Source organism: Chamaea fasciata, unplaced genomic scaffold (assembly GCF_029207755.1).
Source record: "Chamaea fasciata isolate MVZ Bird 193981 ecotype frontalis unplaced genomic scaffold, bChaFas1.0.hap1 SCAF_2, whole genome shotgun sequence".
Classification (NCBI taxonomy): Eukaryota; Metazoa; Chordata; class Aves; order Passeriformes; family Sylviidae; genus Chamaea; species Chamaea fasciata.
This window is the reverse complement of record NW_027094087.1, coordinates 34026186-34041992: the sequence shown is the minus strand read 5'-3', so window position 1 is coordinate 34041992 and position 15807 is coordinate 34026186. Positions and strand designations below refer to the sequence as shown.

The 15807-nt window shown below is 38.9% G+C and overlaps 1 protein-coding gene across 9 annotated transcripts in view; it reads right to left on the bottom strand.

Moving 5' to 3' along the window:
• Positions 1 to 15807, bottom strand: part of DLG2 (discs large MAGUK scaffold protein 2) — a 993549-nt gene that overhangs the window by 12774 nt on the left and 964968 nt on the right. For 5 of the 9 annotated variants that reach the window (XM_066175626.1, XM_066175625.1, XM_066175627.1 and 2 more), the window contains 3 exons: positions 14772 to 14871; positions 1373 to 1423; positions 467 to 568 (listed from right to left, as the gene is read on the bottom strand). In XM_066175626.1, the coding sequence (XP_066031723.1) occupies positions 467 to 568; positions 1373 to 1423; positions 14772 to 14871 (253 nt within the window). Of the gene's footprint in view, positions 1 to 466; positions 569 to 1372; positions 1424 to 13828; positions 13875 to 14771; positions 14872 to 15807 lie in introns of all 9 variants that reach the window. The other 4 variants (XM_066175634.1, XM_066175632.1, XM_066175629.1 and 1 more) reach the window with 1 other exon arrangement.

The window sequence follows — 15807 nt, the reverse complement described above, 5'->3', positions numbered from 1 at the left end:
GTCTCTAGTAGTTTTAAATTAGTGTATTGCCAGAGAAAACCATTTAAAATGAAGTACAACTGCAATTAGGCCCTCAAATAAACAGCAAGCTCTTATGGTCCAAGATATAAATAATCTGTTTAATTCAGGGTCTAACATTGCTTTCTGATTCAACAGTCTATATCTCACACAAATCACAGATTGTTCTATATATTTACTGGTGGATGCTGTGCAACTGAGTTGAAACATTTTAAATTTTAACAGCATTTCAAACTTTTCAGAATTTTTTCCAGATGTTCACAACATTTTAATTTTTTTTTTAATTTATTCGTTCTTTCCCCCTTTTTCTGTCTGATGAAAAAATGACTTTTGAGAAATGCAACTATACATAGTTCATGGATGCTGCTATCATAGAAATTTCCTTAATGTGTGGCACCAAGGGATACTGTTCACTCAGCTGCAGAACTGGGAGTAAAATCATACTTACGTGGTACACATGACCCAAACTTATCAGGGAACTCAGATATCAAATCATCGTTGATCCGATCTTTCATAGGACCCAGAATAATAACTGGCCTGGTGTAATTAACTGAAAAACAAAAAGAAAGGCACATTTTGATCTTACCTGCAATAATAAATAATAAATAATAAATAAAAAATAAATAATAAGTAATGAATAATAAATAAATGCACCCAAATATGACCAACCAGATTTGTTGTCTTTATGCATGAAGTGAATACTTAGGTGCACATTTTATTGATGAATATTTTATTTATTGACATGAGAAAAGGGAATGGAATGAGTACCACTGCAGAGCTCTGTGATGGTCCATAGACAAGTCAAATACCTATGTAGAAGCATAGATATATTTGCTATCACTCAATAAGGCCACTCCTAAATGTTTGCAGATGGACTCTTCTATAAGGTATGGAAAGGCTATTGTAGCCTTTTTTCACCTCAAGTTATATGAGTGCATTCCCCCATTAAACCAGATGGATGTGCTCCCATTTTAAGTTGCCTTTCCATATGTTTGTCTGCCTTGGACAATGGCACATACCATATGAGAAACAAAATAATAAAGGCTTTCCATGTAACAATATTGCAGTAAATCTAGAAAATCTACATCAATATTTTGTAGACAAATTAATTTTCTGGTGGACTAGTAAAGTCCATGAGAATGTACTGGGGAGAAGAGTCCTGGGAATGTTAAGGAGGGGTAGCTTCCAAGGAATACCATAACATAAAGTTTTTTAATGTGAAAATAGACTGAGTGTCCAAGAAAAGGAAGCTGCAGTGAATCTGGGACTGGAAGAGCAAAGCTCACCACTCTGCTGGCCCCCAAACTCTGAAACAAAAAACATAAGGAAGAGTGACAGAAAAGATGAAACTTACTTTCCTGTCTTGTGACAGGTTCATAAGAAAGGATGCAGTCCTCTTGGCCTCCTGATGAGATAAGAAAGAAAAGAGATTGAAGCTGATGAGCAAAATGTCAGGTACTTTAGTCTGATAAAATGCTTCACATAGAGACAGACCAGGTTCAACACTTCTCCCTTGATAAGCCTCTCACCTGAACCATTCCAAAGTCCATAATAACTTCCAGGTATGGAGTCTGTTTTTTCCTTCCCTGCCCTACCCCTCCATGTGTTTCAATTCTATTTACTGATATTGAGCTTTTTTACTGATGGGCAACATGCCTTTATTTGTGATTTGATACAAGGCTGTTTACAAGGATAGTGCAGCAATTTAAGATGCAATGCATTTCCTATTGTTAAGACCCTAACATGTAGCTGCAGAGTAAATCAACAGGCTACCTAGACAGAACAATTTTTATGTGCAGAATATATATATTTTTTGGTTGATTGTCCTTCAGTGCATAGCTTCCACAGTCTAGTGCATTCACAGCCTAACATCCAGCTATGAGCTATTTTTTGATCCTTCTCCTTTCCCTGAATACAAATCACAGACTTGCAGAATGGTTGGGGCTAAAAGGGACTTTCAACATCTGGTGATCATCTAGCCCAATTTCCCCCTGCTAAAGCACCTAGAACAGGTTGCACAGGAGCATGTCTAGGCAGGTTTTGAATATCTTCAGCAAAGGTCTCACAGCATCATATTTTATACATTTGTCCTCCCTCTGCCCTTTTAGGATGATGCTGTTTCCTCATGGTGATATTTAGGGGACTAAACCAGAGAAATTCACCATGGGAAACAAGTGGCACTATCTGGACCATGACTTGGGGGCAGGTGTGCAGTCCTGATGCATCGCTGTCTTCCCATCCAAGGGAGTGCAAAAGGACAGAGAAGAGGATTCGTCACCTAAAGCATGAATAATTCCTGTTCGTTTCCCTTTCTGGGTCACTGTCACATACTTGGTACCGTATGAGAGCTCTGGCAGATTTTAAATACAAATTAGCAAACTTTAAAATGATGACTTTATTTTTGCTCAATTCAGGGTTTGTCTCTGAGAAGATCTACGGATGGTATTCTGCAACTAATTTGGATACTACAGAAGAAAGAGCATTATAAGGCATACCAGTGCTTTATAAAATAGACAGGGTTGTCTTTGTTTCATCTGCTTGCATGAATGTGAGCCTGTGTTATATTATTCTGGTGGGCTCCTGCCAAAACAAGGTGTGCACATAGAGGGGAAGAGTGCTGCCTTGCCTGATGGAAATACATATGGGATTCAGAGGAGGGTACACCTCACTCAGAAGTAGTCTGCCTGCTGTCTGAGTTACCCTTGAGGCTCCACTAACTGTATTAACAAACTTCGTGTTGGATGCAATGCTTAGCTCCCAAGAAGGCACAAATTATTTTGTGGTTCAATCTTAAGCTGACTCCTATCCCATGAATCTGCTATGTTGGTAGATTTTGTGTGTGATATAGTATCTAGGCAGCAGTGATAAATGTGTAAGAAAGCTCGTCAAGTTAAAATAATGTAATTATTGACAATGACAGAAACAGCAAATAAAAAACTGTACTGATGTGTTAGGAGAGAGGGAGAACTGACAGGACCAACTCCTGCCTAGCAATGGTGCTGAAGCAGCAAAGGAGAGAATATAATTTTTAATAAAAGAGATTTGACAGCATTTGAGGACAAGGCCACATAACATGTGCGGAGTGTGGACGAGGGATTTTCTTTTCTGTTTGCAAATGTTTGATATTGTAATCACTTCTCTTCGGCTTTTTGCAAAGTTGGAAACCTAGAATTATTGTTACACTAGGTTTTATTCATCACATATATGGGTTTCTCTTAAGGTTCCCAGTAAATTTCAAGGGTGATGTAGAACTCAGGATGTCTCATTTCTCTGAAGATGAAAAAATCCACTCCCCAGGCTGGACAAGGATGGTCCTGCACTGTCTGTCCTCTACCCCCTAGGAGGCAAGGCTATATTTTTCAACAGCCTGAGTAAGTCAGTCTTGGGATGGTCAATGAAGTCATCACATACCAACCAAATGGAGGGGAGCCTGTTTGTACAAATACCATCTTAAACTTGAAAATATTTGTTTCAATAGCAAACAGATCCACAGCAAGAGTTTAATTTCAGCAATTTAAGAAACCTGAGGCTTGAGTGCTTATCTCTAAGCTAGTCCCCAGGTACCCTTTGGAGCTAATGGCTGCCCACAAATAAGCAAGTGCTTATTCTAAGACATGACTCAGCTGACTTATTTTACATGGCTACTTTGTGATGAGAGAAAAAGTCAGAAGTGTGAATTTGTCTCTATCGTCTCTTAATAGCATTTAAACAGCAAGGCCAGATGCAGACATCTGCAGCTAAACAGCACAATCTCATGGGAGTGACAGTGTCAACCGCAATCAGAGGCAAACAGACAACAACTCTGAAACTATTGTTCTTTTTTTTTTTTTCTTCTTTCTGTGGACTAGTACTTGGTTTTGGCACAGATTTATAACCAGCACTGACAAGCCAGCACAGATTTTACTTTCTTTTTTGCCCAGTCTCTGGCAGACATGTCCCCATGCTAAAGCTTTTGGTACATCCATGCTCGCAGTAGAGTATGGGCTATGGAGAAAAACAAGCCTGTTTTACAGATGTCTCGTGAATCTGCAGCCAGGCTGAGGGCAAAGAAAAATTCTCCAGCCCGCTCAAATTGTGCTTAAGTTTAAGCTGTTGGAAAAGGTTGCAGTAAGTAAGGAGAAACTTTGAGGCTGACTGTAATATACAAGAATTTAAAGACAGACATCTTCCTGAGGTAAGGATCTTCAGCCCTCAGTTCCAGACTCAACATGGCAGTGTGACTGTGGGAACCTGCACCATTTCCACTACTTTTCTTTTCTGGAAAAAGGACTAAGGAAGCTTAAATTTCTAAGTGAATAAAATCCTGCCATGTACTGTCCAGACAAAATCCTGTAGGTTCTCAGATGCTGTTTTGCATGTTAACTATACCACAATGCACTCTTTAACGATCTCCACTTGGTCAGTACAGCATGGTTTTGAAGTAGTCCATAAAGTATTAATTATAATGAAGATCTCTAGAGTCAATCAATAATCAGATTGCTATAACCTTGTGATGGCTTTGAGGGGTAAGACACAGTGTGAAATCCATCAAGACACAGGCTCTTATAATTTCCCTAAGCCTCATTTAACACCCACATTAACAGCTTAATTGGCACAGGTTAGCTGTATTGATCTGGAAAATCTTTGTGACATTTAACAGATAAAACAAAAAGAGAAAAAAAGAAAAAGACCTTTCTGTAGGATTCCTCTGTTCTTCAGTAAAATCCCATCAAGTCAGAAAAGAGAAGAACATAAAATAGGGAAACGGAAGACAAAAGGGGAAAAGTTTCCTAAATGTAATATACTTATGGGTAAAATTACTGGAGAACTTTCATTTTCTCAGGACCCTCCCTACTTCCCTTTGCACTAGGTTTGCCTGTTGGTGTTTCCTCATGCTTGGGAATAGAAAAACAACTTGGAGTTTGTTATGACTCATAACCTCTATAAACTGGGCAGTGAGGTCCCGTGCTGCCAGCTAAATTTCATAAGGAGTATTAATTTAATCTCTTTAAGGGATTTTATAGGGCTTCAGACGGGTAGCTCTGAAATGGATTTAGTATGATGCCTCTGTTTTTCCTTTCTGATTAGATGGCAGAGAGCTTGTGAAAGACTCAAAACCAGTTTCACTGTAGACCTGGTAGATATCAGGCATTTTTCATGTAAGCCATAAAAAGGCCCCATTTCCTACTGCCTTGCCAGAGCATCCAGGGCTTCCACAGATCTGCTGTACCTGCACCCATCATGTGGCTAATGGGGTAGGAGAGCTGCTGTGAGCTGCCATGGGGCAGCCACCATGTAACAAACACCATCTCTCATCCAGCAACTCATGCAGTGGAAGTCCATAGATTTTGGCACCCTATTAATGTCTGTGAATGAAAAAATCTGAAAAGAGGTCTAAGTAGATGAATAAAAACAAAAGTAGTACTAGTAAAGACAGCTAGAAGTTATTTATGATTTTAAAAAATCAAAGAGAATTTTTGGGTTTATTAACATTATTGGACTAATGGTGGTGGTTACCATCAATACACATGAAATTCTTTTAGATGAGCCAAATTAATTTAATTTTCAAGCTCTTGTCTGAATTTTGTGGCTCACCTGGTCTAAAATCAAAGAAGGCTTATTTCACTGCCATCATCCATATAGGTTTTGGGCTAATGTATGAATTACCTGAGTTGTATTTGCAAGATCTTGGTGAAATTAATTTCTTCGTTCTTTTCTTTTGCACAGACCACACTGGACAATATCCCAGCCTCTATTTAGCTCAAAATCCCTTTTCTGGGGCCCTTTTTATGTGAACACATGGTTTTTGGAAATATATTGATAGCCATGAAAGGCTGGAAATCCAATATCTGAAAAGATCATCAGTAGTCTGAACATGAACTTATGACTGAAAAGTTGTCTATGGGCAAAAATCAATATAGCTGTGTGGGTATGAGACATAATAACCTGTGCCAATTTGAGTATGCCTGAATAATTCAGTAATTCTGTGGAACCAATGCAAGTGTCCTTAATAATCCATAACTTATTTTAATAATCAGGACTACTTTAACCTTGTTCTGAATCTTCAAATCTCAGTAGAAGAGTGAATTGCTGATTTGCTGACAGAGGGAAAAATGTTTTTCTACCACTTTTTCTTATTTTTAACTTTTCGTTATGCATTGCCTCTCTAGGTAATTGGTGCAATCATAACCGGTTTTGCAATTAGACGAAATAGACGTGACAGTTTGTGTGTAATTTTGATGACAGCTGTAAGAACCTTTACTGAACTATGTGTAAGACTGTTACAACACATATGCAGGAGAGAGACTTGAAATTCATGCCCATTATGAAAATAACGTCTCACAAAATAAAAACTGATGAGTCCATGGTAAAAATCTGTCCTTACAAGCTTGGTTTGAAAAAGAAATCGGAACATTTTAAGTTCCAGAGTTCAAAAGAAACTTTAAATCATGGTTTGATTAACTGGTCCAGGGTTAAGTCAAAATTGGCTGTATGTGTCCTTATCACAAAAAGAACAACTTTCTGCTAGACCAGGACTTTATATACCATTCTGCAAACTTGGCTTTACTGCTGGGAACAGGAACAAATAAACTAACATAGACTTCATAAGAGCATGGCTGTGTGATTCAGCATCAGCTGTGTAGCAACTCATCCCCTTCAAGATCAAGGCAACATTTGTTCCTGGCCCCAAAACACTATCATTTATAAAGGGTTTTATTCCACTCTCAAATGTGTCTGTGGTTTCCCCTGAAATTAATGGAGCTGCAGGTTATCTGCTGGGAGAAAGAATATCCCACTGTTGGCTCCAGCCCTCCTGTTTGTAACAAATCAAGCATTGAGGGCACTGGCATAAGGAATTTGGTTTACTTTTTGCAACGTTTTGCAACTATTGTTGCTTAGAAGTGGTCAAAGAATTTTCTCTTGAGACCATGCTGGAGGATGTCCAATTATATTTTTGAAATAAAAAAATATGACTTCTGTCTTTTTAACCCTGGAGACATAAGCAATACTTCAGCCAAATACTCAAAAATTTAAGCAATATATTTTTCTAAAAAATAGCAAACACATAAGAGCATCTCCTAGAAAAAGCCCAGTTGATTTGTGACCGTCCTATTCCTCACTGTCCAGGTCACAGCCTCAGAAGCCTTCCATATTGCTGGTTTGGAATGGTTCTAGGAATGATCAAATAGTATAGGTTTTGAAACTATCTACTTTTCACTAAATGCTCATCATAAGAAGCAAAAGTTAAGACAAATGTGTTAAAACAATTGCCAGAGACTCACTAGAAAAAATGCAGAACACCTGACTCTGGACAACTGGCCTGTTTTTATAGGGATATATAAGAAGGTCTGCAGGAGAACACTCTGCACTTGCCAGTCATTTCTTACCCATACACATTTTCTTTGTTCTGGCCAAGGTGTCAGTTGCTGATTTCATAGAATCATAGAAGCATACAATCATTTAGTTTGGAAAAAATAAGTCCGACTCTGCCGAGTGCCACTAAACCATGTCCCTGAGCACGTTGTTCAAATCCCTCTAGGGATGGTGAATTAACCATGTCCATGGGCAGCCTGCTCCAATGCTTGATAACATTTTCAGTGGAGAAATTCTGTCTAGTATCTAATCTAAATCTTTCCTGATGCAACTTGAGGCCGTTTCTTCTTCCTGTTGCTTGTTACTTGGGAGAAGAGACTAACTCCACCTCATTACAACCTCTTTCCATCTCCTCATCAGACTTGTGCTCCAGCCCCTTCCCCAGCTCTGTTGCCCTTCTCTGGACATGCTCCAGCCCCTCAATGTCTTTTCTGCAGTGAGGGGACCAGAATTGAACACAGGATTTGAGGTGTGGCCTCACCAGTGCTGAGTACAGGGGGACAATCATTGCCCTGGTCCTGCTGGCCACACCATTGCTGATCCAGGCCAGGATGCCACTGGCCTTCTTGGCCACCTGGACACAGGCTGGCTCATGTTCAGCTGCTGTTGACCAGCACTCTCAAATCCTTTTCCACCAGGTAGCTTTCCAGCTAGCCACTCTACCCCAGCTTCCCACAGTTCAGAATGCAGTGGGGCAGGCAACTCCTTTCTTCCTGCTAATTTTCTGGGGAAACAGAAAAGAAAAGAGGCACAGGGACAGGGTCACGACTCCATGCAAACCCTTTGATTCCCCCAGTGGTTTTCTATTTGCTCCCCATCAATTTTCCAGCTTTACTTTTTTCCTCCTCTGCATGTCACCAGTATGCTTCATGTCACCAGTGCACAGATGGAGGGCTAGAAGAGTTTCAAAGACATGGTGTCCTTGCAAAATAACTTGCAGTGCCTCACCCTGAACACACAGACTGTCCTCAAAGTGACACTACATCACACTGAGGAACAACTCTGCAACATGGATGGGTCCAAATGGAGTTAATGCAAAATTGGTTCCGTGGCAGTGGCTGATGATGGGCTCCATTCCCAGCTACCGAGATTCAAACAAGAATAGCAGAAATAGTAACTGCATGCTGTCCTCTTCTGCCAGGAATGTTACTTTGGACACTCCTTTTTTTTTTTTTTTTTTTTTAAATTTTCATTAGGAATAAATAAATTAGGAGGCAGTGAGGAATACTTTATGAAATTTTCTAGGACTACGTATGGTAATTATTCTTCCCATATCATAGATGTTGATAAGCTTTTACAGTGTGGCATCCTTTCTCAACAGTCCCACAAAGGGAGAATTGTAGTGAAAAGAAAGCTTCGACAGGCCTCATCTCTTTTATCTCCATCTCTCACAATTTGTTGACTTCACTCTTTGAGCACCTGCTTCTCATTCTCAGTGTATTTTTCTTGGTTCCTGACACAATTTTTCTAGGGGAGATTTGCTGTGATGAGCCGTGCAAGGGATACACTGTCAACACAGCAGATCTCAGATCTCTTCGCCTGAAGATTCAAAGACTAATCATCTGGACTTAGGAGGGCTTTAATTCTCCACAGGAGATATGCAGATTTACCATGGCCAGGTGGAAATTGAACACAGTCAGGTTAGACTTCAGGTGCCACCATGGCCATCTGAAACAATAATTTCCATCTGGGAACCACTGCTGCTAATTTGTCAAGGTCATGCCTTCAAATACCATGTTAGCACAGACCAATGAATCCTTAGCAAATGAAATCAGGCTCTTTGGGCATCAGGTTCTGTATTTTAAAGCCTCTTTCATTTGGCATAATCTAAGATGGGCTTCCTCTGCTTCTTAATGGCACAGTTATCCTGTGGGCAGAGAAGAAATCCCTGCCAGCATCTTCTCCACCAGGCAGAAGTTGTTGGACATTTCAGTAAAGTGTGGGAAAATCCAGCCCACAGGATGCTGCTGGAATGAGACCAGAGCTTGCACATATGGAAACCACTCTAGAAGGAGGGTGAATGCCATGAGCAATTGTTACGCCAGCACTGCTTTTTCTTCCAAGAATCTATGTTCCAGATAACTTTCCCAAATTGTTTCCATTACCTTTCTTGCACCTCAAAAAACACACTTTATTTTAAGTTATTACACAGCCAACGAAGAACTGGCTACCTGGCCTGTCTTATGATCAAATTTGTTAACAGCCTTTTGCGGACATGCCCCAATTATTTGGCTAAAACTGGGCACTCCTATTAAGGCTGCTATTTGGGACAGTTCATCAGCTAGATTCTCGTCTGGGCTTTTATCCTGAGCTCTCCCTGAAATATACAGATCTGGATGAAATTTGACTTGTGCAAACTTTTGAAAATTGAACCCATTGATTAATTACTGATTGTAAAGTCAATAGAGGGAAAGAACATCTTATATCTCAACATAAATATAATAAAAAATAAAATCTGCCCTTTTTTCTGAAGTAGAGGGCACATTAAAAATAAAACAGTTCAGAATTGGATCTTGGCAATTCAAGAGTGCCTGCTATTTTCTTGTGACTCTGGCAATTGCTTTCCAAGGAAACCTTTTCAATACAAGAGAATACAAACTAATTTACCATTTCTGAATAGGATAAGATTAGCTGTTTTGCTGAAACAAACCAGTGTTTAACAACAGAGCTCAACTGCTATGCGTTATATCTGGACTAGTAAACATGAGGTATGATAACCATTGATTACCTGAATGCATGTGGGTGCTTAGCACAAGTGCTGAGTGACTGGTGGAAAACTTGATTTGTTAAGCAAATGGCTTGAATAAATGAAACAACTGGGTGATAGAGCAAGCACTCTGTCATTTTAGTTATCTTTTATTCCATTTCTAGTAATTTATTTAATACCTTGGCGTTTTTTTCTGCTTTTCAGAACTTCCAAACCATAGTGATATTGGTTAAATTTATGGGCATTACTAAGAGCTGCCCAGAACATACAGTCTGCCTCTTGGTTATATGATCAGATGGAGTGTGTAAATCCAGGCAAATCAGATTGCAGGGTTGGGATCTTCACCTACATAGTATCAGTGACATTCAGTGGTAATGCCTAAGCAGTGAAGGTCTGTCTTACTTTTTTTTTTAAGACTGCAGTATGAATTAGGAAATCTGTACTGTCAAAACTAAGGCCTCAGTCAAATTTCTGGGACTGTTTCTTAGCCATCCATACAGGCACGCAGAAATGCAAGCAAAAATTGTGACCTTGTAAAAATGATGCCTCTTACAGATTTGACTATGGCTATGCAGTAACTTTATTCTTAAAAGATCATCAAGAATCTCCCCCCCGCCCCCAGTGAAATAAACTTTTGTCACTAAGTGAAATAATCCTGATTTGCACAGGTTACCCAAAGCCAGGTTTAATTTTATGTCCCTAATACATCACAAGTAACAACCTTTCTCCCTTCTCTTATAAAGTTTGCCAGTTTTCTTTTATAGTTTTGTACTCAAGACATGGTCATAAATTTGAATTCCAAGCCATTTGCTCCAGTGATCTTTTTAACATTAACAAAAGAGTTAGCAAGGAGAGAAACAAAATAAAAGAAACAGAAGAAGCAATGCAAAATAAAAGGACTCTAATGAAAGCAGTAACTTACTGTAGCTACTTTCACTATCGCTGGCATTAGAAGAAACATGTTCTGCAAGAACAGTACAGCAAATTAAAGAACATAACCAAGCACCACAGAGCTGCAGAAACTTAAAAGAACTGCCACAGTCATGCAAAGGTAGCTATGCAGAGCAGAAATAAAAGCTGTGCAGTGACATCACCTGAAAATGCTCAGATATTTTACAGGGGTAAAATGAAAGCCTTCTCTCTTGTGGCATTTCAGAAAGAGACTGTATGTATTAGCTACCAATATCTGCCATGGTAAAATCATGTCTTTTTGTGATAGACAGTAAATGACATCTCTGATAACTTCACTTCAATGTATATTAAAGTCAGCTTGGATCTCACTTGATGTCTTGAGCAGTTTCCTGAAATACAAGTGTCTGCTCATATTCTGCACTATCAGTGATGTGCATCATTAATGCATTGAAACTATTCCTGCTAAACTTCTAACCTGTATCTGTCTTTAATCACCGTGCACTATCCCTAAGGATTGTGCACAGTGATTAACAGATTAACATGAAAGTTATTTTGGTATCAAATGTTGTAACTGTATCTAATCTACCCTGTCCAAAAGGGAAGAAAAAAAAAAGAAAAAAAAAAAAAAAAAAAAAAAAGAAGACAAAGCCAATGAAAAAACTAAGGAAAAATAAAAGGAAGAAGTCCTTTTCCAGAAATTGTCTACCCTCAGGATTTGAGCTGGAGTTTGAAAACCTTCACCAGAGCAGTCTGGGTGGGAGAACAGGAATATAATAACTATCATGATGGGTCAGTCTTGTGGTTTGTCAAGCCAGATGTCCTGTTTCTATTATCAATTTCTTGAAAGGAAGGTGAAATCCACATCATATAATGTTTTTGTTCCAAAACTGTAGTCAGCAGACTATTTATGGACAGCAAGATCACGCTATATGCTCTCCAGGAAGTCTGCAGGACCACATCAAACAGTGGTTTCTCTGGTGGAAATGCTGATTACTTTGCACCTGAAAGATCATTTGGCAGTTGAAACTTTTCAGGTGGCCCAGGACATTTAGAAGCCAATGGCATAATGGCTGTACATCTGGGAGCACCCTGGGTTAATGAGAAAGACAGGAACAGTGCAAAAATTCTCAGCAAGGTGCTGCCTTTGCTCCACGTACCAATCTAATGGCTTAGGGTTCACAGACTGGGAATGATGGGGCTACTGGAGCAGCAGAAGTGAGAAGGGATGATATCTGATAAAAACAGTAATGCGAAACCTTGATCTTGGGCATAGGAAGAAGCTTTTAAAAATTCAACTTATATTTTGAAGAAAACAGCATCACGCATTTCAGATATTTCGTAGCAAGTTAACAGGGGTTATCTCAAAATAATGTGGTATACATTAGCATATATTCTAATGGACCCTGAACAACTTTATTTAAAAATAACAAATATCCTTTATAGTAAGAACCGTCATTCAAAAAACTTGTCTGAGTTGAAAATTAACAAAAGTTGGATGGGTGGGAATGTCTAAAGGTGTACCAGTAATGTAAAACGAGGTGCAATATTAATACAGGCATTATAGCCTATACAATACCTCGGTGCTACTTTGTTCCATATCAATTTGCAGAATTTGGGTACCTTTCAAATGGTTGGTTGTTATGGACAATTCTCCTTGTAAGGACATATATTCAGGAAGGTTATCAGATCTGAAATATTTTACTTTTCTCTAGCAGGGAAGGATCTGCATTGGTTGCTAATGAGCTGCTATGACACTAAAATGATCACAGAATGGTTAAAATTCAGGTGGCAGTGACACTTGCTGTCTATCACTGACAAAACCAGTCTTGAAGGACTGTTCTTCCTTGCACAAGAGATAAAGCTTTCATCTTTAAATTGCCACTGCATGGCATTAAGTTAAACCATTAAAATGTTCCTTCAACAATTAAGTCAGAAACAGAATAATCTCCAAAATTGTGTGCATGGATGTGCATTCCTGCAATTAAAAAGCACATACAAAACAGTAGGCAATGCAGCATGAACACACATTTTGCTCCAATTACTTGGTGCTTAAGAAAAGGAAAAACAACTGAGGAACAAGTAGCCAAACACATGCAAGTGGCATTTTGTTGACATCATTTAGCTCTGGATACAGAATTTAATATATATTGAGGAAGAAAAATTATTTCTGAGCAATGATCTGACACATTATACACTCTGCAATGCCAAGACTTGAGACAGGATTGCTGCATCAGAAAAAAAAATTGATTAAAGTTATGTGACAGAGAATATGTTGCTAATGGTGAAAATTGGTCTGAAATTAGCTATGGAGAATGCATGGTCTTCTCTAGCCTGCAAATGTCTTCTTCCATTAATAACAAATACTAATCTGAAAATTCAGCAAAGTAACAAACACTCCCATGCAAAAGCTGAAAATGCAGAAGCAACAGCATAGACTAATTTTCTACTGATCTCCTCAGGATGTGACCATGTTAAAATGTTTAACTTTCCCTTTAGATGGAGAGGGAGGGATTGTTGCTGAATAGAACAGTCTAGGCAGCAAAACGCGTTCTAGGTATGCTGCTCTACAGAACTGCCATGATGGGAACAATAATATACTGTCAGAAACAAAAGGTGTTATTACAAAAGAAGTGCAAGTGTCTGCTTGATACACTGTATGTTATTTAATACCGTCATGCAGAACAGAACAATTGAAACATTTGTAATGCATTCACAGCTGGGTAACAAATAAAACTCTATCTTGTGCATGCTAGGAGTGGAGGGTCCTCAGAGAAGAAACAGAAGCCAAAACAAAACAAAACAAAAAAGGGTTTACAGTGACCATTCCTGGGAACTTACTCAGAGTCTTTGTTCCATAACCGTCGTCACCTAATCCGGGGATGTCCTGCACGGAAGTCCCCAGAGAGAGCAATGAGAGAGGAAGAACAGCCGCAGAAGAGGAAGGAAGAAGTCAGTGGAGTTGAAATGGATACTACCATGACTGACCATGTTGATTGAGCAATCTGGATCCCTGCCTTTTCTTTCTGAAACAAATTTAGACCCATATTCTATGGAAATTTGGCCAAAGAAAGAGGCAGTGACTGTGAAACATGCCTTTTTCAGCTGTGAGGAAGAAGGAATAACCAGATAAATAAAGTTCCAGAAACTATCCTCATTGGATAAATTTAGAACAGAATTATTAAGGAAAAAAGTGAATATTTGGGCTTGGAAGTAGCAAATATTTTTAATAACGCTGGTTCCCTATATAATTTAAGCAAACAAGAAATGCTTGTGGTGGTACACATTCCAAGATCCAATTTAGTTCTTTAAGCTGTTAACATGGATGCTTCCTTTAATTGTTAAACTTCCAGTGAAGCTGCCCATGGAAATCAACTTTGTGAAAGTCAAAGGCAAAAAAAGATAAGATTAGAAGAGATATTTTAAAAACTAATTGGTTTAGTATTGTCAAAGAAATCACATTTGTCTTGTTTTGAGCCAATTCTGATCTGGGAATATTTCTGAGACACGATTTTTGATTTACGACAGGTGTCACAACAACTTTGAGGAGCCGTATTTCCGCTTCCAAACGCTAAGGTCACTGCTTTATTCTTCTGAAAAAAGTATTTCCAGAGATGGAAGGAGAAGCTGGATCCAAACTGCAGTCATACATTGGTCACAGTAGTAATACCTCTCCTGCCTGCCTATGACAGATATTTGCCTAGATGTGTGGGATACTGGTATCATGCGTGTCACCCATTTGTTGTGCTGCTGCATGTGACATCGTCTCCAAGAGGTTACTTACGTTCTGGATCACTTGTTTCCTGCTCACTCTGCTCCTTGCTCTTGTAGAATGGGAATTTTCGTGAAAAGATGAAGTTCTTTTTACGCTTGTCATTGAATGACTGTGAAGGAGAAAAGGCATGGGGCAAAAACAGGGACGTCTAATTGTTGTCACACTCATGCTGACAAAACAACTAGTTTGTAAAAGTGGAGAGAACTGTAGTGACTCAAATCAGCACAAACTAAGTGGCTGCAAAGATACAGAGGTGTGGTGAGGTCTGAAATTTGAAGGCAAAGCTCCTGAAGACTGGATCCATTTGATTCCAGAGGTCTTAAGTCACAATGTACGGCTCCTGACTTGAAAACTGTTGTGTTTGGCTTGTTTGGATGAAGGGCTGCAGATGCTTCAGCATGCTTTGAGATCAAGCCATCCATCTTTAATCACAGCCCACAGCGCACAGAATTAATTAACTCTCTGAAAAGAATAGGCTGTAATGTGGAAAGCAGAAGCCTTTCATTTGCTTGTAGTGTGTGGATTCATCCCTGTGTCAATTAAAATAAAAAGTTCTTTACTGGTAGGTGCTGTTGATTTAATAATGTTTTATTTGGCTTCTTTATTGACAGCTTCTTAAGTGTGTGTGTTTTAATGCTTTTTTTGGGCATAATATAAAAAAACACTTTGTTTTATTTTATAGATGTATTTTTATGCATTAGGTTTCTCTGGATATACTTTTAGTTCCACGTGATTTCGAAATGGAATTCTGCTGACAAGCAGTATTTCATTGCATGTTGAGCAACGTATTTTGCTGTAATTCTTCAAATCATAAATTAATATAGAAGAAATTGGTAATTATAGGATAAAACCTTTGACTTTATAAACACTCGTCAGCACTTACAGCACTATCTTGTGTAAAAACAGGATATGACTACTTGGGACATTTATTTCAGATACTAAATAAGGAAATAGGGTCCCTATATAGCCAATTGAAGGAAGGTGGCATTTCTAGAGGTCACACAGAGCTGCAGACAGTGTGTGTCTGAAGTGATCTATGCTGCCC